Source organism: Gracilinanus agilis, chromosome 4 (assembly GCF_016433145.1).
Source record: "Gracilinanus agilis isolate LMUSP501 chromosome 4, AgileGrace, whole genome shotgun sequence".
NCBI lineage: Eukaryota > Metazoa > Chordata > Mammalia > Didelphimorphia > Didelphidae > Gracilinanus > Gracilinanus agilis.
In genome coordinates this window covers 394,035,002-394,062,048 of record NC_058133.1, presented here as the reverse complement: position 1 = coordinate 394,062,048, position 27,047 = coordinate 394,035,002, and the positions used below count along the sequence as shown (strand labels likewise).

General features: G+C 35.2%; 1 protein-coding gene across 1 annotated transcript in view; it reads right to left on the bottom strand.

Moving 5' to 3' along the window:
• PDE7B (phosphodiesterase 7B) overlaps positions 1–26,396 on the bottom strand; it is a 295,299-nt gene extending 268,903 nt beyond the window's left edge. The window contains exons 1-2 of the mRNA XM_044677056.1: positions 26,376–26,396; positions 23,262–23,322 (exon numbers count right to left, since the gene is read on the bottom strand). Coding sequence (XP_044532991.1) covers positions 23,262–23,322; positions 26,376–26,396 — 82 coding nt within the window. The remainder of the gene's footprint in view (positions 1–23,261; positions 23,323–26,375) is intronic.
• Between the last annotated feature and the right edge of the window lie 651 nt (positions 26,397–27,047).

Below are 27,047 nucleotides of genomic sequence, written 5' to 3'. Positions count from 1 at the left end.
TCCCCCTAGTTTACTTCTGTGGTCCTTTCTAGTTTCAAATATATGATTCTATGATCCTTATTACTGTTCAGTTGTTTTTCAGTTCTGTCTGACTCTTTGTGACCTCACTAGGGTTTTCTTGGCAAAGATATTGGAGTGCTTTGCCATTTCTTTCCCCAGATCTCCAGATCTCCAGATCTCCAGATCCCAACTGCTTTTACTTACATAGGAAATGAACACCTACAGCAGAGAACTTATCAGGAACAGCTGGACTCATGAAACAATCCAGATGACAACATCAAAGACTCCAGCCACTGAAGCCCATGATTTGAAGACAAGCCAGAGGAACCATTCACATGGCAGAACAATACCTGAAAAGGGCAAGCCCCCTTAAAACTGATCAATCTTAACTTAACCCCAGCCCAATTATTATTATTGCTATAATTCAACTACTTTGAAAAGTTTAACTTATAACCCTTATATTCTGATATTGGGTATAACTATGTCTGTAACAAATGTAAATTTTCAAGGTGCTTTTCCCCTTCCATTAGCTACCTAACCCCATATTCATTTCACCAGAAGATAACATAGCATAATAGATGCACACTTAGCATAGACATCTTACACCAAATACTTATTGCAGATCTGATTAGGAAAAATTCCTCCATCTATTCAGCCTCCTCTATAGCATCTTCCTTTTATAAAGGTGTCTCATCCCTCATTTCCAATAATGATTTGCTACATACCCTCAGTGTCTGTGGATTTGCCCTTGCCTTGTTCCTTGTTATTCTTTTCTGCTTCCCAGTTATTTTCAGATCCCTAAACTCTAATATACGTCACGTCCAGATTGAATTGAAGTTACTGCAATTAAAAAGAAAAGGGGGAAATGCAGGAAGCCATAAAAGCCGTGATGTTTAGCACAGCTCGTCACTAACTCTGACAAGGTAGCACAATAGGTTATCAGGAGGATGGAAATTCCACACTCAGTTTACCCTATGTCATTCTTTTTACAGTAACATTCACTTCCATTGAAACTATTGCAATCAGTATCCTTATTCAGCCCCAAGGAGATACAGAAAAAAATACAGGTTCATGGCAAGGACAACCACAGTCACAGTCCACTCAATATCCCAAAATAAATCCCCACAATAAAGAAACTTCTCCTAGAAGTCACTTCACAACAAACCAGCATATAGTGAGTTAATGTTAAAAATTTTAAATCTCTAACTCAGATTCCCATACAAAGGTGCCTGCAAGAACAGGCCAGAACAGTCTCCAAGTTCTCGCTCCCCCCATTTCCAGATCTGATTTGGTACAGTAATTTAATGTAAAAGAACAATGAATGAAATATGAAGAAATTGTCTCCCATGAAAAGGCCTGTATGTTCCCATCACTGTAGCCCAAGAGATACATCAAACACACGTAACACGTTGTCTCCAAAGATAAGATGTATGGTGGGAATGGAATTCATGCCAACATTGATGTAATCTTGAGAAAAATTATATAAAAATTAAAATCAGCAGATGGCACTTCAGATCAGCCACTGCAAACCTACTGGGTCTCTGGCTCTTCTCACTCCATTTTCGCTCAATTGTCCTGCCCCCAAGGGGAACTGGACTGCTGGTAATCCCCCTTCTGTCCCCCAGCACCCAACTAGTAAGTGTGCGAGGCCAGATTTGAACTTGGGAAGATGAGTCTTTATGACTGTTGGTACGTTATCCACAGCACCATTTATCTGCCCTTTCTATGATTCTCATGTATGCCTGAAAGAACCATCTTGAATCAAGAAGTCTTTTTTGATGATTATGGATGTTGTACCCAATACCAACAGGGGGATGAGGAACATGGAATGGAGTGACATTCATTTTACTGCTTTTCTCAGTAACTTCAGTTTCTAAGACAGAAGGTAAGGGTTTTTCTCACTTTGACCCTTATAGATGCTTTTTTTGTACTATTTTCTTCCATTAGAAAGTGAACTCCCAGAGGGCTTCTGACTCTGAATTCAGTGTTCTTAGCAGTATCTGGCATGTTCTAAATATTTTAAAAAATATTTAATAAAACATTGCCAACTGATTTGGTAATAAAACATTGCCTGATACTATTAGCCCCAACATGAAGGAAATAATTATAGGTGGAGTTGTAGGCTTTCATGCTTTCCCTACAAATTTGGGAGCAGAGAAAAACTTGATCATGGTTGGGGGAGATCCAGAACAATATGTGTGTGTGTGCACACATATATGGGGGAAATATCTTTTAAACTTTTCAGATGTACCATTCAGATGAAAAGAATAACATGTCATCCAGCATCTATAGTCATAATTTCTATTTAGGTACCCCTACTCTCTTTGAGTCCCCTATATAAGACCTTTCCTTTTCCAAGGACTCAGCACATAAAAGATCCAGAAGTTAACCTTTTTGCCTACATATGTGGTCTTAACCTAGACAAAAAATTCCTTGAGAATAATTTTTCCTAATAATAATTGATCTTTAGGTAATGCTTTGTGGTTATTTTAATCATAAGCAAACAGATTCTCACACAGAACTCATTTAATAGAAACTCCCAAATCACGTTGATCAGTTCTGGAATATTTATTAAGAGTGGTAGGCAGAAGAGTAGTTAGAGAAGAATGTACATTATATGTGTGTTCATTGATATCCACAAGAGAATTAGAGAAAGTCCCCCAACACAATGGAGAGATATTGCAGAAGAATTATGGGAGAATGATAAATAATGGCTTTTACAGGATGGGCAGGTATGGATGGACTTCAATCTGTTTCACTGGAAGAGAATGCCCACTCTGATGACATCATAGATCCATCAGTGTCATTTATATGAATACAATACCAAATAGCTAGCAATAAGTGGACTTCAATGAGGATGCACTATGAAATAAAATCTCCATTTTATTTATCAATGATAATAGTCATAACAACTGACATTTATGTTCAAATTTAAATTTTACAAAAATCTTTCCTCACCAAAGCCCTGTGAGAAATGTATCATTATTCCATGTTGTAGATTATAATAATAGCAGTTGAATGTATATATTATGTTAAGATTATAAATAATTGGTACGATAGAAAAGGAATCACTAGATTTATAGTTAGAGTATCTGGTTTGAAACTTTGGCTCTTCCACTTACAATTGTGTGACTTTTTTCAAATCCTTTAATTTTTCTTGGTCTCAGATTCCTCATATGTAAAATAAAACTTATACTCGATGTTTTCTCAAGTCTCTTCCAGCTATTGCTCTATGATTCAAGGATGTAATTTAAGCCCCACAAAACTCATTTTGTAGTTAAGAAAACAGAAGATCAGAGTTTGTGACTTGCTTATAGTCACAAACCTAGTGTCAGATATCAATTGGAACCCATGGCTTCTGACTCCAAGTTCAGTGTTCTTCCCAATATATCAGTCTGTCTGTACTGGACTAATGATGATGGGGATGATGATAACTCACATTTTGGTAGTGCTTTTACATTCCCCAAATATTTTTCTCACAACTCTCTGAGAGAGGTAGAGCAAGCATTATCATTCTCATTTTAAATTTGAGGAAACTAAGACTCCAGGAATCCAAGATCATATAGTCAGTAAATTTCAGAGCCAGAATTTCACTCTGGTCTCTGACTAATTGGCTTCCTTTTACTAGGAACATTTTTTTTTTAAAGAAAGACAATTTCCACATATAAAGTAGAATGACAAAAAATGGTTGATTGCATATGAAACGATTTCTACTTCTTCCTTTTTTTTTAACCTTTAAAACCCCCTTTTTTAACCCTTTAAGAAAACCCTTTTTAAGCCTTCTGTTTTAGACTCAATACTATGTATTGGTTGTAAGACAGAAGAACAGTAAGAGTCAGGTAATGCAAGTTAAATGACTTGCTCCAGAGTCACACAGCTAGGAAGTGTCTGAGGCCTGGCTCTCTATCTACTAGGCTACCTAGCTACCCTGAATATTTTTTTAAAAAGCATATAATTAATTCAGCATACTTCTTTTCAAAGTTATTCTGGTTGTCTAGAGTTCCATCTGAATTTCCTTCTTTTGTTTTGGGCATTAAAAAAATGCTTTAGTGTGGTGCAGTGGATAGAGCACTGGGCTTGGAATCAGAAAGACTGATTTTCATGGCCTGGCCTTAGACACTTAACAGTGTGATCCTGGGCAATTTACTTAACTGACTTAGTTTCCTCATCTGTAAAATGAGCAGGATAAGAAAATAGCAAACTAACCCAGTACCTTTGTCAAGAAAACCTTAAGTAAGGTCACAAAGAATTGGTCAGAGAAAACAAATTTGTTTTGTGCATTTCTTTTTAAATGCATCAGTGACCTTTCTCTTTTCTTTATTTGCAAAACTAATGCACTTAATTTTCCCTAAAATCTCCATATCTTTCCCACCCTGAATCTTACAAAAAACAAAACTCTTTCAACAAATTAGCACAATGAAACAAAACAAATGCCATATTAGCCATGCTTCAAATTTATGTCTCATCCTCCAACATGAATCCATTATTTCTCCCTCAAGAGGTGGGCAACATGTCCAGTTTTCTGGAATTGTGATTGGTCATTGCATTAATAAGAACCTAGTCTTTCAGAGTTATTTTTCTTTATAATTTGAAAAACTGTATAAATTTGTTTCTGAGTTCTACACCCTTCATTCTGCATAAGTTCATACAAATCTTCTAGGTTTCTCTGAAATTATATCTTTTGTTATTTTTTTACATCTCCATACTATTCTGTTACATTCATATGACAATTAATTTGGGCATTCCTCAATTGATAAGTGGCCCTGTTTCCAATTCTTTCCCACAATAAAAAATTTAGAGCTGCTCTAGAGAGCAGCTTCTGGTATAAAAAGTTCTTTTCCACTTTTGATGATCTCTTCGTTGTAGTAGAGATATCTACTAATGATAATAATGCTTCCATGGTGATGCACAGTTCAATGACTTAGCATTTTATTTATTCAGGAATGGGTTCTTTTATCTTTGAATCAGGCCCTTAAATATCTTGGAAACGAGAATTTTTATTAGAGAAAATTGCTGCATAGATATTTTACCAATTGACTTTCTCTTCCATTTAAAATTATTTAAATTATATTTTCTTTTCCAGAATACATGTAGATACAATTTTAAATAATTATTTGCTGACATTTTGCAGTACATGTTCTTTTCCTCCCTCTCATCCCTTCTCCCAGAGATGCCAGGAATACATATTTCCATGTTTAATATGTTGTGAAAGAAGACATGTTGCTTATATAAGAAAAAAGTGCATGAACGAATCATGAAGGAAATAAAGTAAAAAATGATGTGCTTCCATATGCATTTAAAATCCATCAACTTCTTCTATGGCAGTGTACAGTCTTTTTCATCATGAATCTCTTGGAGTTGTCTTTGATCTTTACATTGCTGATAATAGTTATATTATTTGCAGTTGATAATCATAATTTTTTTTACTATCATGTACAACAGTTCTTTTGGTTCTGCTTACTTAACTTTGCATCACTTCATATAAGTCTTTCTAGATTTTCTTTTTATGATCATCCTTTTCCTCATTTTTTATGGCAGAAGTATATTCCATTACAATTGTATACCACAGTTTGTCCAGCCATTCCCCAACTTATGGACATCCCTTCAGTTTCCAATTCTTTGCCACCACAAAAAGAGCTGCTATAAATAACTTTGTACAAGTAGGTCCTTTCCCCCATCTTTGATCTCTTTGGTATATATATGTAGAAGTGATATCATCGGGTCAGAGGATATGCATAGTTTTATGGTCCTTTGGCCACATTTCCAAATTGCTCTCCAGAATGGTTATATTAGTTCATAGCTCCACCAACACTATATTAGTGTCCCAATTTTCCCACATCCTCTCTAATTTTTATCATTTTACTTTTTTTTTGTCATATAATCTGATAGGTATGAGGTGGTATCTCAGTTGTTTTGAATTGTGTTCTAATTAATAGTGATTTGAAGCATTTTTTGAAATGCCTAAAAATAATTTAATTTTTTTATCTGAAAACTGCCTGTTCATATCTTTTGACCATTTATCAACTGAGAAATTACTTGTATTCCTAGAAATCTGACTCCATTCTCTACATATTTGAGAAATGCAGCTTTTGTCAGAGATGCTTCCTATAAAAACTTTCCCCCAGTTTATTGTTTCTCTTCTAATGTTTTGTTTGTGCTGACCCCTTTTAATTTAATGTATTCAAATTATCTATTTTACATCTTGTAATGTTCTCTTTGTCTTGTTTGGTCACAAATTCTTACCTTATAATAGGTACATTATTTTTTGCTCTCCTAATTTATTTATGATATGACCACTGATTTCTAAATCACATATCTATTTTGACTTTATCTTGGTATATAGTATGAGATATTTGGTCTATACCTAGTTTCTGCCAAAGTGTTTTCAAGTTTTCCCAGAAGCTTTTGTTGAAAAGTGATTTTTTCCCCCAGAAGCTTAGATCTTTGGGTCAGTCAAACACTAGATTCTCTGTGGTCATTTCTGCTGCATATTGAGTGCCTAATCTATTGGTTCAGCACTCTCTTTTTCATGCAGTGGCAGATTGTTTTGATGATTGTCACTTTATAACACAGTTTGAGATCTAATATAGCTAGGCCACTTTCCTTGATATTAAAAAAATTAATTCCCTTGATATTCTTGGCCTTTTGTTCTTCCGAATGAATTTTGTTATTTTTTCCATCTCTAAGAAATTATTCTTTGGTAGTTTGATTGGTGTGGCACCAACTAGGTAAATTGGGTAGAATTGCCATTTTTATTATATTGGTTTGGCCTACTCATGAGCAATTAGTATTTTTCCAATTGTTTAGATCTGACTTTATTTGCATGAAAAGTGTTCTATAGTTGTGTTCATATAATTCCTGAGTTTGTCTTGTCAGGTTAACTATTTCTTTTCTAATGTAATTGTGCTGATTTTTTTTTTGTGCGGAAATATTTTAATTATATGCCATCAAATCAATCTATTTTTATCTTCTACCTTCCTATCTATTTTATACTCATTTTATGTGTTATCTCTCATACTTACTCCCCAAACAGTAAACCATCATTTCTGTTCCTGTGTTTCTGGAATATCTATTACAACTTTTCTTGAAGTATCTAGTTGGCACAGTTGATAATGGTCCTGGGTCTCAAGTTAGAAAGGATTGAGTTCAGATCTAGCCTCAGACATTTATTAGCTGTGTGACCCTGGGCAAGTCACTTAATGTCTGTCTGCTTCAATTACTTAGCTACAAAATGGGGACAATAATAATATCTCCACTGCAGGGTCAAATGAGATATTATTTGCAAAAAGTGTTTAGTACATTGACTGGTACTTAGGAGATGCCAAAGAAATTTCCTTCCTTCCTTCCTTCCTTCCTTCCTTCCTTCCTTCCTTCCTTCCTTTCTTACTGTATTATATCAGCCAGCATGCAAGCAGCCTTTTCAGAATTAGTGTTGATTCTACTGACCCGTTTTTGAACCATTTCCCTAGCAGTAATAGTGATGACATTACACTGGATCATCCATATTCTCTCCTCTGACCCAGACTGTGACCAAAAACATGTGTTTCCAGTGTAGATGATCCATGTTAAGGCTTCCAACTATGGCCTCAGAACAGAGTAAAACTCATTGGTACACATATGGATGGAATGACAACCCTCATCTTGTTTATCTAGTGCTTTTATCATTAAACAAACAAATCACAAATATATCCCAAAATTTATTCCACTGTTAAAGTTAGTCAATAACATTTATTAAGTCCCTAATTATGTGCTAGGCTGGAAAAACTCATAATCTTAATAAATTCTTCTTGAAAGGAATCTTACATTCTCCTTCGGCATCTTTCTGCTTTTCAATACTCTGATTTTAACTTTGATAAATCATGATATAGTATGGAGAATAGCTATACCTGGGTTCAATTCCTGGCTTTTCCTCTGAGTCACCTTTTGACTTTCCACAAGTCATTTAGTCTTCCTGGACCTCAGGCTCATTATTTCTAAAAGTGATGGCTGTCATGGAGAGGCTCTGGTCTTTAAGTCAGAAGACCTAAGTTCGAATCCTTACTCTTTGAGTACACTCAAGATACTCAATCTCTGTTCCTCACTTCATTCATAGCTGTAAAAAGATAATCATGTATGCCATACTAACCTCTAGTTGTTGTTGAGAGAAAAGCCCTTTTTCAAATCTAAAAGCTCTCTATATTATTATATGTAAAGTGAGGGGATTTGGCCCAATCTTTAATAAAGTCAGAACTCTTAACATGAGTTTTAGTACTTGAGCAAAGTATCAGAAATAACTCAGTCTTCATCTTAATCATCACTCAATTGACTGAAAGGTGTAGAGTGAAAAATTCTATTCTTATAGTCTTTTATTTGACAATTAAAAAGATGTTTGTCTATAAATGGAAAAGTTGTTTTAAATGTTCTTTTTTTTAAAACCCTTACTTTCTGTCTTGGAGCCAATATTGGCTCCAAGGCAGAAGAGTGGTAAGGGAAGGCAATGGGTGTCAATTGACTTGCCCAAGGTCACACAGCTGAGAAGTGTCTGAGGCCAGATTTGAAACTAAGACCTCCCATCTCTGAGACTGGCTCTCAATCCACTGAGCTACCCAGCTGCCCCCTTTAACTGTTCTTTTGGAAAAGGTTGTATACTACATGTGTTAAAACTTTAAAAATTCTTTGACAGCTACAACAATAGACCTAATCTTATTTTACAACCTGATCATTATTATCAGGCAGAGCATTAGGAGGGGCCAGAGGAATTTGCCATTGTCATGGAAAGGGTCCAGCAGGGAATCCAAGTCAAGGTGAGGTCCTACAAATGTTTCTGTTTATGACTAGCACTGTCTTTGCTGGTTCTATCCAACCTAACAATACTACATTCATTAATACAAATACATGTATTTATATAGATGCATCTATAGGGCATCTCAAAAGAAGAGTTAAAGCTTAAAATTGCATCAAGATTTCTGGGACACTTTGTTTATGTATAGACTTTGGACAAACTGCAAATGGATAAGGAGAAAGTTCTAGATTTGAAATGGGGTGAAAAACATGGGGAATTATCTCTGGTGAATTTCTAGGTTCTTTGAATGACCTCAAGCTTCTCCCTGAAATAATCTTTTTTGATTTTGTTTTTAAGTTTTATATACCATTACCCTCCCAGTATGGCCATATGACAGTCATGGATGCTTCTTTCTAAAGATTCAAAACTGAAAATCATCCAAAAGGCAATGGAAGACTTTATTGTGAGTATGAGCTTCTCTGCCCCTGTACAGTTCTGACCTGTCATGAATATCCACCATTGCCTTCTTCCTTAGAGGATTATAAATGTCTTTGCCCTAGAGTAACTTTTCCAACTTGAGATAAAGCCACAGTTGTTCTGCCCTGTTTATGGCTCAATCTAAGATTAAGCCCTATGTGAGGTCTCAATTGTACTGGTCTTACCATAGTTAAGGCCCATTTCTCTTTGGCAGAATTAGAAAATATATTATCTCGAACACAGGAAATGTTAATTATTCTTTCCATATCTTATGAATGAAGTTCTTAATGCCCTGGAAGGATTAATTTGACTTCTGAGATATTTTAACTCTAGAGGAAAAGAGGCCTAGGTAAAGGTTTTATTTTTTTTAAAGGCATCAGTGACATCAATTATAAAAGTCCAATAGGTATAATGACTATAGAATGGGAATATTATTCTTAGAATTTTTGAGAATCTTTTTTTAGCAATTTATCTGAGAAATACTTAAAAGATTTATCATTTGTTAATATGTATATTGAAAATATTCATTGACCTTCATTGATTGAATAGAATTTCCCATTGGAAATATGTTGAAAATAATGGTCTAAATATGGTACCAGTAAGATAACTGAAGTCAAAGGTGAATTGAATATCACATGGCCTGGAAAAATCATTATGATTTTTAGCAGCTATGTGTCATGTATGATGTCATATATGATACTCATTTTATTTTGAAGCTCATTAGAAAAATAATTAAATTAAATTCTAAAAAGTCTATGTTCAAAATCATGGGATCAAGATAGAAATCCTAGAAAAATAACAAACATTTCCCCACACTCTCAAGATGACAAAATGATATAAACCAAAAACAGATAACATTTCCTTCCTTGTAATTAATAATGATGCTGTTCAATTTCAGAAATGAAATATTGAGAAGATGTGATCTCTTGGGAATAAGAGATGTTATTTTTCTAATACTGACTAAGCCAGAAAAATCATTCAACCTAGCTAGTATTGTTCATAGAGAATTATGGGATCAGAGATTTAAAGTATGAAGGAAATTTAGAGATTAGTCTGATTATTTTTAACCATTTTTTTGTGTGTGTTATGAATTCCTTTGGTGATCCAAAGGCAAAGCCTATGGATTCCTTTTCAGAATAGCATTTTAAGTGAATAAAATTAAATATGTAGGATTACAAAAGAAACAAATTATATAGGAAAAGGGTTATCAGAATATTTTTATAAAGAAGTTCATGGATCTCAGGTTAGCAACCTCTGATCTAATACAACCCTTTCCTTTCAAAGATGAGAAAGTTTTTGTTTTTTTGTTATTCAGTCATTTCCAACTCTTCATGATTACATTCCTACATTTTGGAGTTTTCCTGGTAAAGATCCTAGAGAGGATTGCTATTTCATTCTCTGGCTCATTTTACAGATGAGGAAACAGAGACAAATAGGGCTAAATTACTTACTGAGAGTTAGCTAACAAGGTCAGATTTGAATTTATGAAGATGAACTTTCCTGACTCCAGGCTTGATACTTTTATCCACTGTGCTACCTAGCTCTCCACACAGGTGAGGAAACTGAGATCCAAGAAAAAAAATCTCAGGGTCACACAGATCTAGGGCAATCGGGCAATCAACAAAAATGTTCCCTTGTGCATTATGACTTCTATATCTTAAGTAGAAGTACTGACATTGAACTGATCCATCCACACTGATCTATGACTTCTCACTTGATCTCCTTTGCAACCAAATATTTATATGTCAGTTGACATGGTTTTTATGAATTAGGGGCTAAATCCATTATCAGGAGCATCTGGTGAATGGGTGAATTTAATTCTATTTTGTGAAAATTAGTTATTTAGAATTAACATTGGAAATTTTCTCTCAACTGACATTTCTGAACCTCAGTAATAACTGATGTTCATTATGACATCCTTGATACATGACTAGATGGTGGAGTGACTTTTGAATTGAAAAAAATGAAGGTGATACCTTAAAAAGTTTTTTTGAGAACAACCTTCTCATATTCTATCATCATCATTATCACTCTCAACAGAAACACTGAATCTACATGAAGTAAAAAAGTTCAACGACTGTTTCTCCAAAGGAAAGTTTTTTTTCTTTTTTAGTCTACACACAACACACTTTTAAGTTTAATCTGAATTATTAACATTTTCTCCATCATTTCATGAGGTTAGACACTCAACAAAATAATAAATCAAATCAGTATTTGTACCTTATTCTGAAGTATAAATACATACAATGAATATTTATCAATCAGGTCTCAGGAGCTGGGTCAAGCTGGCTCTTGCACAGTCCTGGTTATTATCTTGATTTTATAGTGGAAATGGAAGATCCAGATGTATTCAGAGACTTCTCCAACATCATTGATTGGGAGAGCTGATATTGTAACTTATGATCCTAGTTTCAGTATAGTAGTAATGTTGAGTCTCATTTGATGATGTTCTGATGTTTCAAAAATCAATAACTAACTATATCTTTGTTGAGTAAATAGATTCTCTTCTTTTGGTGCCTTCAGAACCAAAGTATCTTCTACTATGCTTGCTTACTAACAGATTAAATAGTCTGTTAACTCGACATGAATATATGTGAGAATGTGCATTGATAGCATCTACTATGCCATCTTCTCTGGGTCCCCAAATCCCTAAACTCTGGGGTATGCAGCAACCCAGACAATACAAAAGCAAACTTTAAACAATCAGAAAATGGGGAAGGTTTGGGCCCAACTGCTGTAACTAGGACAACCTAGAAATGAATTTAGGTGCTTTCTTTTTTATTTAAGGAGAGACATGACTCAGTATAAACATCAATTGATTGTATCAAGTAATGACCCACTAAAAAATCCAGCATTTCAATGCAGCTAAACATAAGGGCTTGTCCAGTCACAGAAGGGGAGTGAAGTATATTACCTAGGTGGCACAGTGGAGACAATGCCAGGCTTGAATCACAAAGACTTGAGCTCAAATCTGACCTCAGATGCTCAATAATTCAATAACGTTATTTCAATAACAACAAACTCAATAACAAGAACAATAGATAATGTGAGATAAAATCTCAAGGGGCAGCAAAGAGGTACAGTAGATAGAATTCTAGGTTTGACATCAAGAAGATTCATCTTCATGAATTCAAATCTGGTCTTAGACATACTAGTTTTGTGATCTTGGGCAGGTCACTTAAGCCTGTTTGCCTCATCTTCCTCATCTGTTAATTGAGCTGGAGAAAGCAATGGCAAAAACCATTCCAGTGTCCAAAAACCCGAAAAGGATCATAAAGAGTCAGATCCAACTGAAATGACTGGAAACAATAGAAAATGGTGATAATAATAGTACATGCTCCTACCTTAATTGTGAGGATCAAATGAATTAATATAAATAAAGTATTTTGTGAACCTTAAAGCATTATATTATTATTATGATGAATTATATATATAAGAAGGTACACACAAACAATTCAAAGCTTGCAAAATGATTGCAATCTTCTGCAGTTAAAAGGATCTTAGATCATAGATTCAGAGGTGGAATATGCTTTAGATTTCATCTAGCCCAATCCTCTTGTTTTATAGATAGAAAAAGAAACTGAGGCCCAGAGAGGGTCTAATTATACCAAAATCATACAGGTAGCAAATGACAGCATCTAGACTTGACTCCAGGTCCTTTGGCTTCAGGTCTAATGCTCTTTCCCCTGCATTATACTTCCTGACCATTTAAAACTCCATGCTTTATGTTAGGTTCTCTGGACTGGTAAATGTAGCAACTATACAAGAAACACATTATAGGTCATGGTAAGAAGTAGAGAATTTAATGAAGATACGTTAAATAATGATGCCAGAAATTAGAATGCCAGACAGAGGTAATTAGGTAGCATAGTAGATTGTGTGCTGATTGCATTTCAGTCCTACCTGACTGTTTGTGGTCCCATTTGGGGTTTTCTTAGCAAAGATCTTGGAATGGTTTGCCATTTCCTTCTCCAGCTCATTTTACAGATAAGGAAACTGAGGCAAAGGTGGTTAAGTGATTTGCCCAGGGTCACATTACTGGTAAGTGTCTGAGATCATATTTGAACTCAGGTCTTCCTGACTCCACACCTGGTACTCTACTGCACCACTTTGCTGTCCATTGTGCTGGACCTAGTATTAAGAATCTCTGAGATCAAATCTTGCTTCAGACATAGATTGTGATCCTGAACAGATGATTTAACCTTTTTGTGTATCAGATTTAGTTAATTTATCTGTAAAGTGATGGAACCAGTCTTTATATAATCACCCTATGAGATTATGAGAAAATCTGAAAGAAAGAAATTCAAGCTATCAAAACAATAAGGGGGAAAAAGAGTTTTGAAATGAGGAAATGAATACACAGATGCCATGAACCACAAATTCAGGCTTCCTGCTCAAAGCACTCACTATAACAATAATGAATAGAGAGAAAAACGGTAGCAAGAGTCAAAAAGTCTGAAGTAGGGCTTTCTTCTAAAATATTTTATTAAATGATCTAGATAGTTCAGAAGAAATTTCTTTTCTCAGTATTTGTTATTGTTTCACATGGCTTGAAATAAGTTAATCAAATATGCTGAGAAATGGATGACTACAGCCATTCTTAACCCAATTTGTTTCTAGTTCCTTTGAATCCAAGCAAGTATTTTGTATTTTTAGAGAATAGATCAAATTAAATCAATCTTTTTTTGGCAATGGTGATTTGAGAGACCTTTTCCCCCTTTTTGCATCCCAAGGACTGCATGAGTCAGAACCCTATCACACATTCTCAGGATGTATGCACTTGGAAGTAAATCTGAAATTGTGCTTTAAACATGTTTCATTCATGACTGAACCAAAGGAATTCCAAAAAAGAGCTGTGAATCTGAACACTTCTAAGAAGCAAAAATAGTTAATGCCCAATGTGCCCTTCCTTACTTTCCTACCTCACACTAATTACTCTCTTGAAACCATGTATTTCCCATAAGACTCTTTTACCACAGTAGTTTGTCCCCACTTAAAAGCATGTTGAGTTGAATGATTCAGAGGAACTTGCGGGGAGTTTAACATATGCTACTTTCAATCAAAGCAATTGTTTAAGGAAGTAAAATTCTGGATTGGGCTGGATGGAAACATGAAGCTTGCAAGGTAGATAGCCTAATGTACAAAAACTAATCTTATAAGAATGACTGGGGAAAGACTCTTGTGAAAGAACACTACAAAAATGTCCCTGAGGGGGCAGCTGGTTAGCTCAGTGGAGTGAGAGTCAGGCCTAGAGACAGGAGGTCCAAGGTTCAAACCCGGCCTCAGCCAATTCCCAGCTGTTGTGACCCTGGGCAAGTCACTTGACCCCCATTGCCCACCCTTACCACTCTTCCACCTATGAGACAATACACCAAAATTAAGGGTTTAAAAAAAAACTGAAAAAAAATGTCCCTGAATGCTGACTTCCTCATATATTTTCAACATGAGTACCAAAAACAAAAAAAAAGAAAAAAGGAAGGAGTAGGAGGAAAAGGAGAAAGAGAAGGAAAAGGAGGAGGAGAAGGAAGAAGAGGAAGAGGAGAAATAGGAGGAAAAGTAGTAGGAGAAGGAGGCGAAGGAAGAGGAGTAAGAGAAGGAGGAGAACAAGAACAAGAATAAATAAGAGGAAGAGGAGGAGAAGGAGGAGAAGGAGAAGAACATCCCCAATTAGGAATGTATTTGGGCAAAGATGATGACAATAGTTTATCTAAATGCTGGACATGTTGAAGCAAGAGTATATCTCAGCGTGGTTCTCATTACTGTTTTCTACATTATAATTGTTTAGTTGGATTAGATTAGAAAATTCTGTGAAGCTGACTTTTCTGTACATTTGATTTCTCTGATTAGAGTTTACGTGAAATAAATACAGGGAGAAGGTTTACCATACTGCAAGCCCAATATAAGTAAACAATGTGATATGAAAATCAGCATAGCCAATGTAATAGAAGTCTATATTAGTGGAAGTAGAACAAAGGATGAGGCAGCACCCTGTTCAGCCTACATCTGGAGGACTGTGCTCCTCATTTTAGAAAATGAGTGCCACATTTTAAAAAGAATACTGAGAGCAGATGAGGCAGTTAAGTAATGTAGTGCTGGACTTGGATTCAGGATAACCTGAGTTCAAATTTTACCTCAGACACTTAGTTGGATAATCCTGGGAAGGTCATTTAAGCTTTTTCACCTTCTGTTTCCTCATGAGTAAAATCAGGACAATAAGAACACTTACCTCAGAGGATTTTATAAGGATAAAAGAATAATAAGAAATATAAAGTGCTTTGCAAAAAAATTGTTACATAAATGCTAGGTATTATTAGCTATAAATGACCTGGTCTAAAGAAAGGACTAAGGATGGTGAGGTGACACAAAACTATGCAATAAAAGCATTTTAATAACTGTGGACATTTTAGTCTGGAGAAAAGAAGACTTTGGAATGGGGATGGGATATGATGGCTATAACCACAAATGTTTGAAGGGCTATCATTATGGGCTACCCCCTCCCAGACCCCACTGCAACTCTCTTAAGTTTATCACACTCTTAAGTTTATCCTGCATTATTAACATTTTCTCTAGCATTTTATTAAGTCTACATATCAATAATCAATATTTATATATTTGATTTATGATTTATATATTTGCTGATTTCTGAGGTACAAATTCACACATTGAAAATTCAACAATTGGTTCTCATGAGCTGGTCAGATTTGGCCTGATGTGGCTTCAGAACACCTCATCTTTCCCATGGACATGGAATTAAACCTATTTTGTTTTTGTGAATCCCTCCTCCTTTTCCCTCCTACCTCTCAGTAGAAACAGGAACAATAAGTGGAAATTACAAAGAGACAGATTTAGGATTGACATAAGGAAAAATTTCCTAACCATTAATTAGTGCTGACTGAAAGCAGAATAGATAGCACTGAGAGATACTCATTTTCCCAATAGTGATAATCTGAAAGCAGGGGCAAGTTGTGCACTTTGAGGGGAATGTGGTGGATAAGATTAATAATCAGCTACAAGCTGGATAACATAACTTCTGAGGTACTTTCAGCTCAGATATTCTATGATTCTATGAGTCATATTTATGTTCTGTTTCAAAGATGACTTATTTTTCAAAATTACAGAAAACTGACATAAAAAACCAGAAAAACAGCACAATTAGGGTAAATAGACATTAAGTGAAATCCCCAGGGGACCAAATCATTGGCATTCTTTAAAGGTTTTAAGAAGTTTATTAACTCTTGTTGTTAATGCTATTTCTGCTAAGTTTTATATCAAGTAGACATACGTTTGGCAGGGATTTATTGGAAGATTTTTGGTAGGACTATAGTGCTCTCAGAATTAGAAGACTTAAGTGTGCCTCCCTTTTTCAAACCTATTATCTATATGACTGTGAGGGAGTCACAAATTCTTTAAGCCTGTTAAATGGGGATGTTTTTGCATGAGGTGACAAGCTGTAGTGGAAAAAGTTTTTGAAGTAAAAAAATCCTCAAAGACATGTTTGAATCCTGTCTCCAACTCTTATGAGCTGTGTGGACCTAAGCAAATCAATTAACTTTTAGTTTCAAACAGTATAATAATATGGATACCAAGAAGTATAGTGGTGTGGAGGGTAGAGAGCTAACGTTTGAGTCAAGAAGACCTAACTCCAAGCCCTATCTCAGACACATCCTAGCTGTGGTCCCAGGGAGTTACTTAAGCTCACAGTGCCCTCTGCCCCTTCCTCTACTCCTCTAAAAAATCTCTAAGACTTTAATTTGCAGATCTGGATTGGCAGACAGCATTGCCACACTGGCACCTCTCTATAGTTATGAAATCATTTTCTGGAAAGATCCAGAAAAACAAGTACAACAAAGCTTCAAACATACAACTTATTTCACAAGGTTATTCAGTTCAACAAGCACGTATTAAATGCCTCTATGTTCCAGGAAACATACTAAGTGCTGGAGAGAGCAAAAAAAATCTCAACATTTTCTATTCAGAAGATAACATTTAGTGAACTTATATTCTATTTGTGGTCTTTGCAAGCCTGAAAATATATTCTATCATCTTCATCATCCTCACCATCATCTAACTCAGCATTGACAGGAAAATCTTTTGTTAAGTGTAAATGTTACATAAATGTGAGCCATTAAACTAATGGAATAGTTTATGCATTTGTGTATTTTTATATCCAATACAATTTGTTTCTGTCCTTTTTTTATGCAAGGACTTTGCACATGTTCATCTTCAGTTCCATACATGGAAATCCTCTCAGGAGTACAAGTAGAATGAAGCTCTACTTTTTTAAAACTATAAACTCTTCAAGAGCATGGACTGCTTTGAGTACCTAAAAAGCTCTCTCTGGACACCGCAATACAACACTCTCTTTGAATGTTCAGTAAATACTTATTCCCTACCTGAAATGTTCAAAAACATTTATCCTTCCTCTTTCCCACCTGTGGTATTTCACCCAGATGTTTCTTCACTAGAGATACTCCACATTCCAAAATGACTTCATGTTCTCCTTCCCTCAACCCCAGGCTCTTTGCAAACTCCTACTCTCTCAGTATTTAGATCCCAGCTAGTTGAGGACAAATAAAAGGTAGATGAATTCATTTTATTTTTTTGTTTAGATCTCTGATTTCTTTGGGGGGTAGAGAATTCTCAATAAGCAATTTAATCTAATTTCTGTAGAGCACAAATGCACCTGTTCTGTGACTTACAGAGAAGCCTGTGATCACTGTAAATGATGTTAAAAGAACTTATCCAAGGTCAAAGAGTGGGACATGCTTTTGGAATCAAGTCTTCCAAATCAGAAGTGGGACATGCTTTTGGAATCAAGTCTTCTTGATTCCGAGGGTAGTTCCTTATCTAATCCCTGAACTGCTTCTATACATGTACACATTTATACTGATGTGTTAATGACTAACATGCAGCTCAAAGTCCTTAGTTATCTTAGGGCTCAGAGCTCAGGCTTTTCATTAAAAAAAGAGGAAACATTACTCTAAGGAAGAAATTTTATACAATATGGCAGATTAATGGAATACCTAGAGGATCATTGATTTAAAAATGCAAAGGGTCTTAGAATTTATTAATTCAATTCCATCACTTTACAGATGATGCTATTTAATGGAGGTCCAAGGAATTCAAGTGACTTAACAATAGATACTTAAGAATAATCATCTTGGGAACAGTTATATGACTCAGTGGATTGAGAGCCAGGCCTGGAGACAAGTAGTCCCAGGCTCAAATCTGGCTCAGATACTTCCAAACTGTGTAACCCTGGGCAAGTTACTTAACCCCATTGCCTCACCCTCATAGCACTTCTGCCTTGCAACCAATATATATATATATATATATAAAAGAGAAAGAAGCATCTGAGGGAGGGTTTGGACCCATGATCTCTACATCTAGAACCAAGGCTCTCCTTCTTGCATTACGCTGCCTTCCCTTCAAAGAAGGCTCTTCTTCATGTCTTTTAAATTTTAATAAATTAGTAGTGGTTTATTTTATTTCTACATAAGTGTTCTTCTATTGGGAAGCATGAGACTTAGAAAATAGGACAAAAAGAATTCATCCTACTTGAAATATAGTTGAATTCAATCATTCATGATTATAGCAGTCTGCTAGAAGTTCTACCTGCCTGCAAGTCCTGGCTATCTAAATAACCCTCTCGATAACCTGGATAACATCAAATTTGGTCATAGGGTCATAGATTTAGAGATGGAATGGATCTCATGGGGACATTTGGTTCAATTTCCTCATTTTATAGTTGAAGAAATTGAGATTTTGAGAAGTTAAGTAATTCAGAACCAGGATTTGAATCCAACAACAGATAGATTAATCTTCTTACTTCAAATCCTGCATTTTCTCCCATTATACTATTTCTATGGATGGCAGAAGAGACTTTTAAAACTATGATCAGCTCTTGTCTATTAAATATGTAATTATTCTAAATTGTGTTTTTATTAGAAATCCATTCATCTCTATTTTCCTCCCCATGATTTTCATCTTCCTTCTTGGTTTGGAGGTCATTTCAATGGCTACTAGATCTATTGTGTTATAAATCTGTAATAGTAAAAGGAAGGAAAATGATGGAAAATTAATCATTTGGTTCCTTGTTAAAATTTCAGCTAACGGTTTAACAGAGAATTCTATTTAATTCAACAAATACAACTATATTTCCTTGCTTAACATTGTATTAGTATAATTTAGAAAACCTATGTTCAAATCCTGGCTCCACCATTTCATACCTGTGTGACCTTGGATAATTCACTTAATCAAAATTGCCTGTAAAATGCTTTGCAAATCCCAGAGTTTTGTGTAAATGCCAGTTACTGCTATTATTTATCTAAGGTCCTATTTCCTTAATGATAAAATAGACAAAATAATACTTTTACTAATTACCTAATAGACTTGTAATGAAAAAAAAATTTGCAAACAGTAGATCACAAAATGAAAATGAGCTCTCATTTTTTTTTATTCTAGAAGAAATGTACTGTAGTGTATAGAATGCTTTACTTCAAATCAGAAGGACCTTGGTTCCAATCTTGCCTTAGATAGTTATTAGCTACTTCCTACCCCTGATCTAATGTGCTTTTCTCTTTCTTTTGATTTTAATTTTATAATTTGAACTGTTCATAATGTTACATTCCATGACTCCCCACTATATAATATAGTGCTGGCAACAAGTGTTGTTTAAATTCTGTAGTAATGAACGGATTTGGCTTTAATAGGATGAATATTCATTTGATCTGTTCTGATCATAGACTAAACATACTTTAAACTATGCACACATATACACATGGAAAATATCTTAATCTCATAATGTCTAATAGCTCTATCTAATAGACAATAAAATGAGTTTCAATCATGTTTCATTGGGGAAGCTGAATTTTTAATTCTAGTTTTTTTAGGTAGCTCTGCCTCACTTAAATCCAAGTTAAGATAACACCCTGTAGTTTCATTGGTCCTCTTCAAACAACAACAGATAGATTAATCTTATTAAAACTGATATTTATATGGAACTTAGAGATTTAAAAAGTCTATTGCTTTATCTCATTTTATCTCATTTCACTCACAACAAAGAAAAAATTGAATTTTAGGGAGACTGACATGCTTTGGCTCACACAACTAATAAGTGTCTGAGGCAGAATTCAAATGCAGGTGCTTCTTACTCCAAAACTCAGCACTCTATATAAGCAGGATGCTCTCTGCTGGAGAAATTACAGACATAAAATACAGGTAAATTTATTTGCACTGAACTTGAAAATTAAGCACACAGAATAGAGTTCACAAAGTGCTTTTTGAATCGAAAAAGAAAAAGATCATTTTATAATGTGGCAATCAAGGATAATTTCATGGGCAAGATAACATTCAAGTGGGGCCTTAGAAAATGAAGGAAATTCAACCAATAAAAATAACTGGAGGACAGGGAAAGGGCATTCCAGGCAATGGAGATGAAATGAACAAAGATACAGAGTTAGAAGAGGATAGGATTTGTACCAGAAAATCATGGTAAATGGAAGATTTTGATGGCAAAAAGAGAGTAATGTGAAGAGGAAGTGATATGAGACAAATCTGGAAGATCATGAAGGGCCTTCAATACTAGGCTAAGGGAGTCGTATTTTATTTAAAATGCAATAAATTTATGAAGCCAAAAAAGACATTTGAGTAGAGGAATAATATGACCAGGCCTGGGTCTAATCCCTGTTATTCTGCTTCCTGTGATTAGAAAAATAATCTGAGAATAATGGGAAGCATAGAGTGGAGGGAAAAGAGAGAGACCAACAGAGAAAGCCTGGTTGTGATGCTACTATAATAATTCAGGCTGCTAGAAATGAGAGCACTGTGCCAAGTCAATGGCACTAGGACTAGAGTTGAGACACCTTATGTGTACAAAATACTTATAGCCTCTTTTTTCTGTGGTGGCAAAGAATTGGAAATTGAGGGGATGCCCATAAATTGGGGAGTGGCTCTACAAATTGTGATATTTGCTGGTGATGGAATACTATTGCACTATAAGAAATGAAGAGCAAAATGATTTCAGAAAAAATCTGGAAAAATCTATATGAACTGATGCAGAGCAAAATAAGCAGAACTGGGAGAACATTGTACACTGGGAGAACAGAGTAATACTGTTTGATGATCAACTATGAAAGATTTAGCTCCTCTCATTAATAAGGATCCAGGATAATTCTGAAGGACTTATGATAAGAAATGCCATCTACATCCAGAGAAAGAACTGTTGGAGTCAGATGCAGATCAAAGCATACTATTTCTCACATTAGTTTATTTATGGTTTTATTTTGAGATTTGGGCTTTATATGAGTATTCTCCTAAAATAATGACCAACATGGAAGTATGTTTTACATAATAATGTATGTATAACCCAGATCAAATTGCTTACCAATTTGAGGCGGGAGAGGGAAGGGAAAGAGAAACAATTGGGATCTTATAATTTTGGAAAGCATATGTTGAAAATTGTTGTTACATGTAATTGGGAAAATAAAATATTTTTGAAAAGAAAAAAATTCACATCCTACTCTGTGATCCTGAGCAAATCCTTTAACTTTTTCAGTGCTCTAGATAATCCTCTAAGATCATAAGTGGGAGAGGAGTACTAACCTGAATAGACAGAGGGAATATTTTCACTTGCAAGTTCCCAGTGAAATCATATTTCATAGGTCCAATCTCTGTCTTAAGTTTGACGTAATGACTGGTACCCAGTGAAATCATGGGTCCAATCTCTATCTTAAGTTTGACGTAATGACTAGTGCTCAGTATACAGTTGGCTATCTGATATTAGAAGTGAGGAAAAAGTACAAGACTATAGATTTAGGCTTGATGCATGCTGCTTTGTTGAGGCTATGGCAATGGATGAGATAGCCAAATAATGATAGATGAAACTCTGGGTGAGAATGTAATTGAGGATTTTCTATGTTTTCTGTTTCTCTATGCTATCTTCTTACCAGAGATAACTGAGAGTCGACTGGACATCGTCTAGTGGTTTATGTATAAGCCTTGACATGACATCTAGAATTCTAATTACAATTTTGACAATTATTCACTCTTTGGAATTAAATAATCCACTTAACCTCACTGCTCTAGTTTTTTAAATCTATAATATGGGAGGAGAATAAGAAAGACGTTCTTTCCTAAAAGCACTTTATGAATATTGATGAATTAATGTGTGCAAAGTGCTTTGAAGAAGACATTACAGAAAAGTCAAGAATTATTCATTACTACACTCTAAATGTGCAGTTGAAAGTGTTATATGTAGTAATTGCTGGCTGTCTTCAGAAATTTATAACAGATTTACTTAGTTATGCATTTCTCCCAGAGGATGACTTAGTAAATCAGGGATTTGCACTGGAATGGGAAACAACGATATATCACGAACATCTCCTTTAAACTGTGGCTTGTTAACTGTAAAGATAACAGTTATTTTTTGTTCAGAACACTTGCTAAGACTCCTCCCTACCCAACAACAACCACCACCAGTACCAACACCAACATCAACATCAATAACATCCAGTGTGGTGACTGAATAAGGATTTAAAATGTTAACATAACTCTTTTAAAAGAAGAATAAATTAAATTACAGAAAAGGTTCACATCTCTTTGGCAAAGTTTCATCAACATTTCCCTCTATCAGTGAAATCATAGGTCAGTCCCTCTCCCTATAATTAAAAAAATAAATCTTATTCTGTCTTCCTTAAGTTCCAGAACTGGTGGTTCCTGAATCATTATACAGTGTTTATCCTTTTGAGTTTGTGATGTTCCATGATTTGGAAAATACTGGTATGCCTGACACTAAAGAAAGCCCAGATCCATCAAATTATCCAAGTATGGAAAGTATGTTGCCTAATGGAGCTCTATGTTTATCATTAAATGATTCACCTTTCTGTTTCCTACTGCTGACCAACTGCTCTTACTTAGCTGGACAAATGAGCATTCCTTTTCCAGTTGTCAATGGGCATAATGAAACAAAGTAGTACAGCATATGGATACTTCATCAACTGCTCAAGGAAAAGAGACATCTTACCTAGCATGCAAACACATTTGGCATTCTGATCAGGGTTATCAAACGAGATTTCGCCACACCTCTGAAAGAGAAAGATGATGATTATATTTAATTCAGGATTCAATAGAGTGTTTCCAAAATGACAATGTCTCACTCTCAGATAGTGTTGTAAAGTTTGCTTAGTGCTTTTTGCACAACAGCTCTGTGAGGTAGTTAAGGAAATTATTTACCCCCCCTTTTTAAAAAATCCTCGTCTTTTGTCTTAGAATCAATACCAGATATCAGTTCCAGGACAGAAGAGTGGTAAAGGGTAGGCAATGGGGGGTTAAGCTGACTAGAGTCACACAGCTAAAAAGTATCTGAGGTCAATTTTGAACCCAGGACCTCCCATCTCCAGGCCTAGTTCTCTATCCACTGAGTCACCTAGCTGCCCCATACAGCAAGTATTTCTATTCCAACTTTATTTGTGAGGAAATTGAACCTCTTGAGTGATTTGTGACCTGTTTGTTGATTGAATGACTTATGACCAATAACAGTAATGAGAACAACACAGTTAATGTAGCAATTTGAGACTTGCTAAATACTTTACATTTATTATCTAGCTTGGTTCTCACAATACTCCTATGAATTAGGTGCTATTATTTCCCCCATATTATGGATGAACAAACTGAGCTCCCTAAGGCTAAGTGGCATATTGGTAGTAAGTTTTTAAGGCAAGATTTGGCATCATATTTTCTGAGTACAATTCCAGTTCTTTTGTGAGAGTAGTTAGGCCACCATTATAAATTTTGCGTCTTAAAATCTCCATTCAAAATGATAATGATTTCTCTGATGATTTCTGTCCTGCTTATTTTCATTGATTATTTGAGTCTAGGCCCTTAGGTCATTGTCAAAGCCCATCTTGGGAGTATAACCTCTGGGTTGTGTAAACTAGAAATGGTTTTTATTCAACAAGAACAAATTATTCCAGGAGCTCCTCTTGCTACCCGCACAGAACTAATTCTGTATGTTACCCTGAGGGGTCATGGCTAGACAAGCAGTCAGTTGAATCAATTGCTTTTCATTTTAATGGAAAGTGTGCAGCCTACTTGGAAGACTCAGCAGTTTGGTACTAATTTCATTGAATTTTGGACCTCCTCCAACACCTGACATATTCAAAAAGAAAACCTCCCAGAAAACCTCACCTCTCCAAAATTACTGAAAACCACATCAGTAACACTGACAATATGAATAGTAAAATTCTAAGGAAAGAGAGGCTAAATCATTTTTTCTTGAGGGGTCAGGGAACATCGACTAAGTCATAACAATAGTAGGATTTTCATTCATCATCATCAATCATGAATTTTAACTCACTAATTCCATAGCATTTATTAAATGTTTTAAATAGAGGCATTAACAAAATGACAAATATCTCATTTACACCAGCCTCCTGCACATGACCCAGACCCATGCATACTGCCTCCCCACACACCACGATCATGCTGACTTGGGATACTTGGTAACCAGAAAAGAAACTGCTTGGCCCAGCATCAGTTCCCTATTACCTTTTTATCTCTACCCTCAGAAGAGTCATACAGTAGGATGCATCCCTTCCTTTCTTTTGTCTTTTATTGCTCATGGTTCAGTTAATTTCATCTGAGATGCTTTCTGTCTCACAAGCACATGAACATTCTCTCTTACCACCATCATTCTTTTCCACCTGACTCTTGATCTCTTACTTCATTCAGGCTACTGAAACAGGGATGTGGAATCCACATGTCAGGTCACCAGCTTGGACTGGTTCCAAAGCCATCCAGTGTAAGTTTGAGTACTCTCTCAGTTAGTTAAAAATAGCTAACCCTTATATATAGAGCAGCTATATATAGGGCACAGTGGATAACAGGTCAGGCTTGGATTTAGGAAGCCATGAATTCAAATATGGTCTCAGACACTCTCTACCTATGTAACCTTTGGCAAGTCACTTAACCTTGTTTGCCTCAGTTTCCACATCTGTAAAATGGCTAACCGCTCCAATATCTTTGCCAAGAAAACCTCAAATGGTTTCAGAAAGCATGTTACAAATATTATCTTATTTTATCCTCCCAACAACACTGGGAGATAGGTATTATTATTATTAGCTTAATTTTTAAAATGGGGAAATTAAAGCATAGAGAAATTAAATGACTTATCAAGGGCCACACAGTTAGTGTTTGAAGCCATATTTGAACTTAGCATTTCCTGTCTCCAAATATGAAACTATATCCACTGTGCTACCTATCTAATCTTTGGGACCCCCAACTTTGAGCCTCCTGAATCTTCTGGTCATAAAATCTTTGCTTTTGAAGAGAATTTAGAGGTCGTTTATAGCCCTCTTCATGAGGAAGCTTTGTTCTCTTCACTAATGTCTCCACAAATGATAATTCAGCTTCTACATGGCTATAGATACAAAGGACTTCAGTTTTATTCCCAACTCTAGTATTTATAATATGCATGAGTCTGAGTTTACCCCAGCTTCTTTGGACCTCAGTTTCTTAAAACATGAAAACTTATGATCTTCCTAAATGAATACACCTTCAAAAGAACTGGTCTCATCTCCATGACATTTTACAAATGGGCGCATTGGTAATGACCATTTCTAATTTCACTGAAAAAGCATGAAGTTTGGGGACGATAGATCAAACAATAGCAAGTAGGCCAATGAGGATGGATCTTAGAATATGTGGAAGGGAGTTAGATGAAAAAAGACTAGAAAGTTAGGAAGTGGCCAGGTTGTAAATAAATGCTTTTTGAATTGACTTGTATAAATTATAACACATGCTTGTTGTTATTGTCTTAATATTTCTTTTTTTCCAATTACATGTAAAAATAGTGTTTATCATTCATTTAAAAATTATCCATTTTATTTATTTGTTATATTAAAATTCCCAGGCATCTTCCACCCTCCCTCCCTTCCCTGTCTAGAGAAAGTATAAAATATATACATATATATGTAATATGCATGTAAAACTGTCTTGCTATGTTTCTATTGTATCAGTTCTTTATCATTTGTTTTAAACATTTTTGATTTTCAGATTCTGTCCTCTTTTCCTGTCCTCATTCCTGAGATGGAAAGCAATTTGATATAGGTTATATATATTATACATATATAGGTTATACATGTACAATCATACAAAACATATTTCTATATTAGACATGTTATAAAAGAAAACACAGAAAAATATAAAAAAGTGAAAAACAGTATACTTCAATATGCATTCAGACTCCAAAAGCTCTTTCTTTAGAGGTGGATAGTATTTTTCATTAGAAGTTCTTTGGAATTGTGTTGGACCTCTGTATTGCTGAGAATAGCTAAGTCATTCTCATTTCATCACTGTATAATGTTGTTGTTACTGTGTATAATGATCTCTTCGTCCTCTTCACTTCACTTTTTATCAATTCATGTAGGTCTTCCAAGGCTTTTCTGAAAGTATCCTGTTCATCATTTCTTTTTGTACAATAGTATTCTATCACAATAATATACCACAGTTTGTTTAGCTGTCTTCCAATTGATGGGCACCACCTAAATTTTCAATTCTTTGCTACCACAAAAAGAGCTGATATAAATATTTTTGTATATATAGGTACTTTCCCCTTTTCCTTTGATCTCTTTGAGATACAGACCCAGTGGTGGTTTTGTTGAGTCAAAGAACATGCACAGTTTTATAATACTTTGGGCTGAGTTCCAAATTGCTCTCCCCTGGATGGTCCGTTCACAAATCTGCCAACGGTACATTGGTATCCCAATTTTCCCATATCTCCTGTAGCATTTATAATTTTCCTTTTCTATCA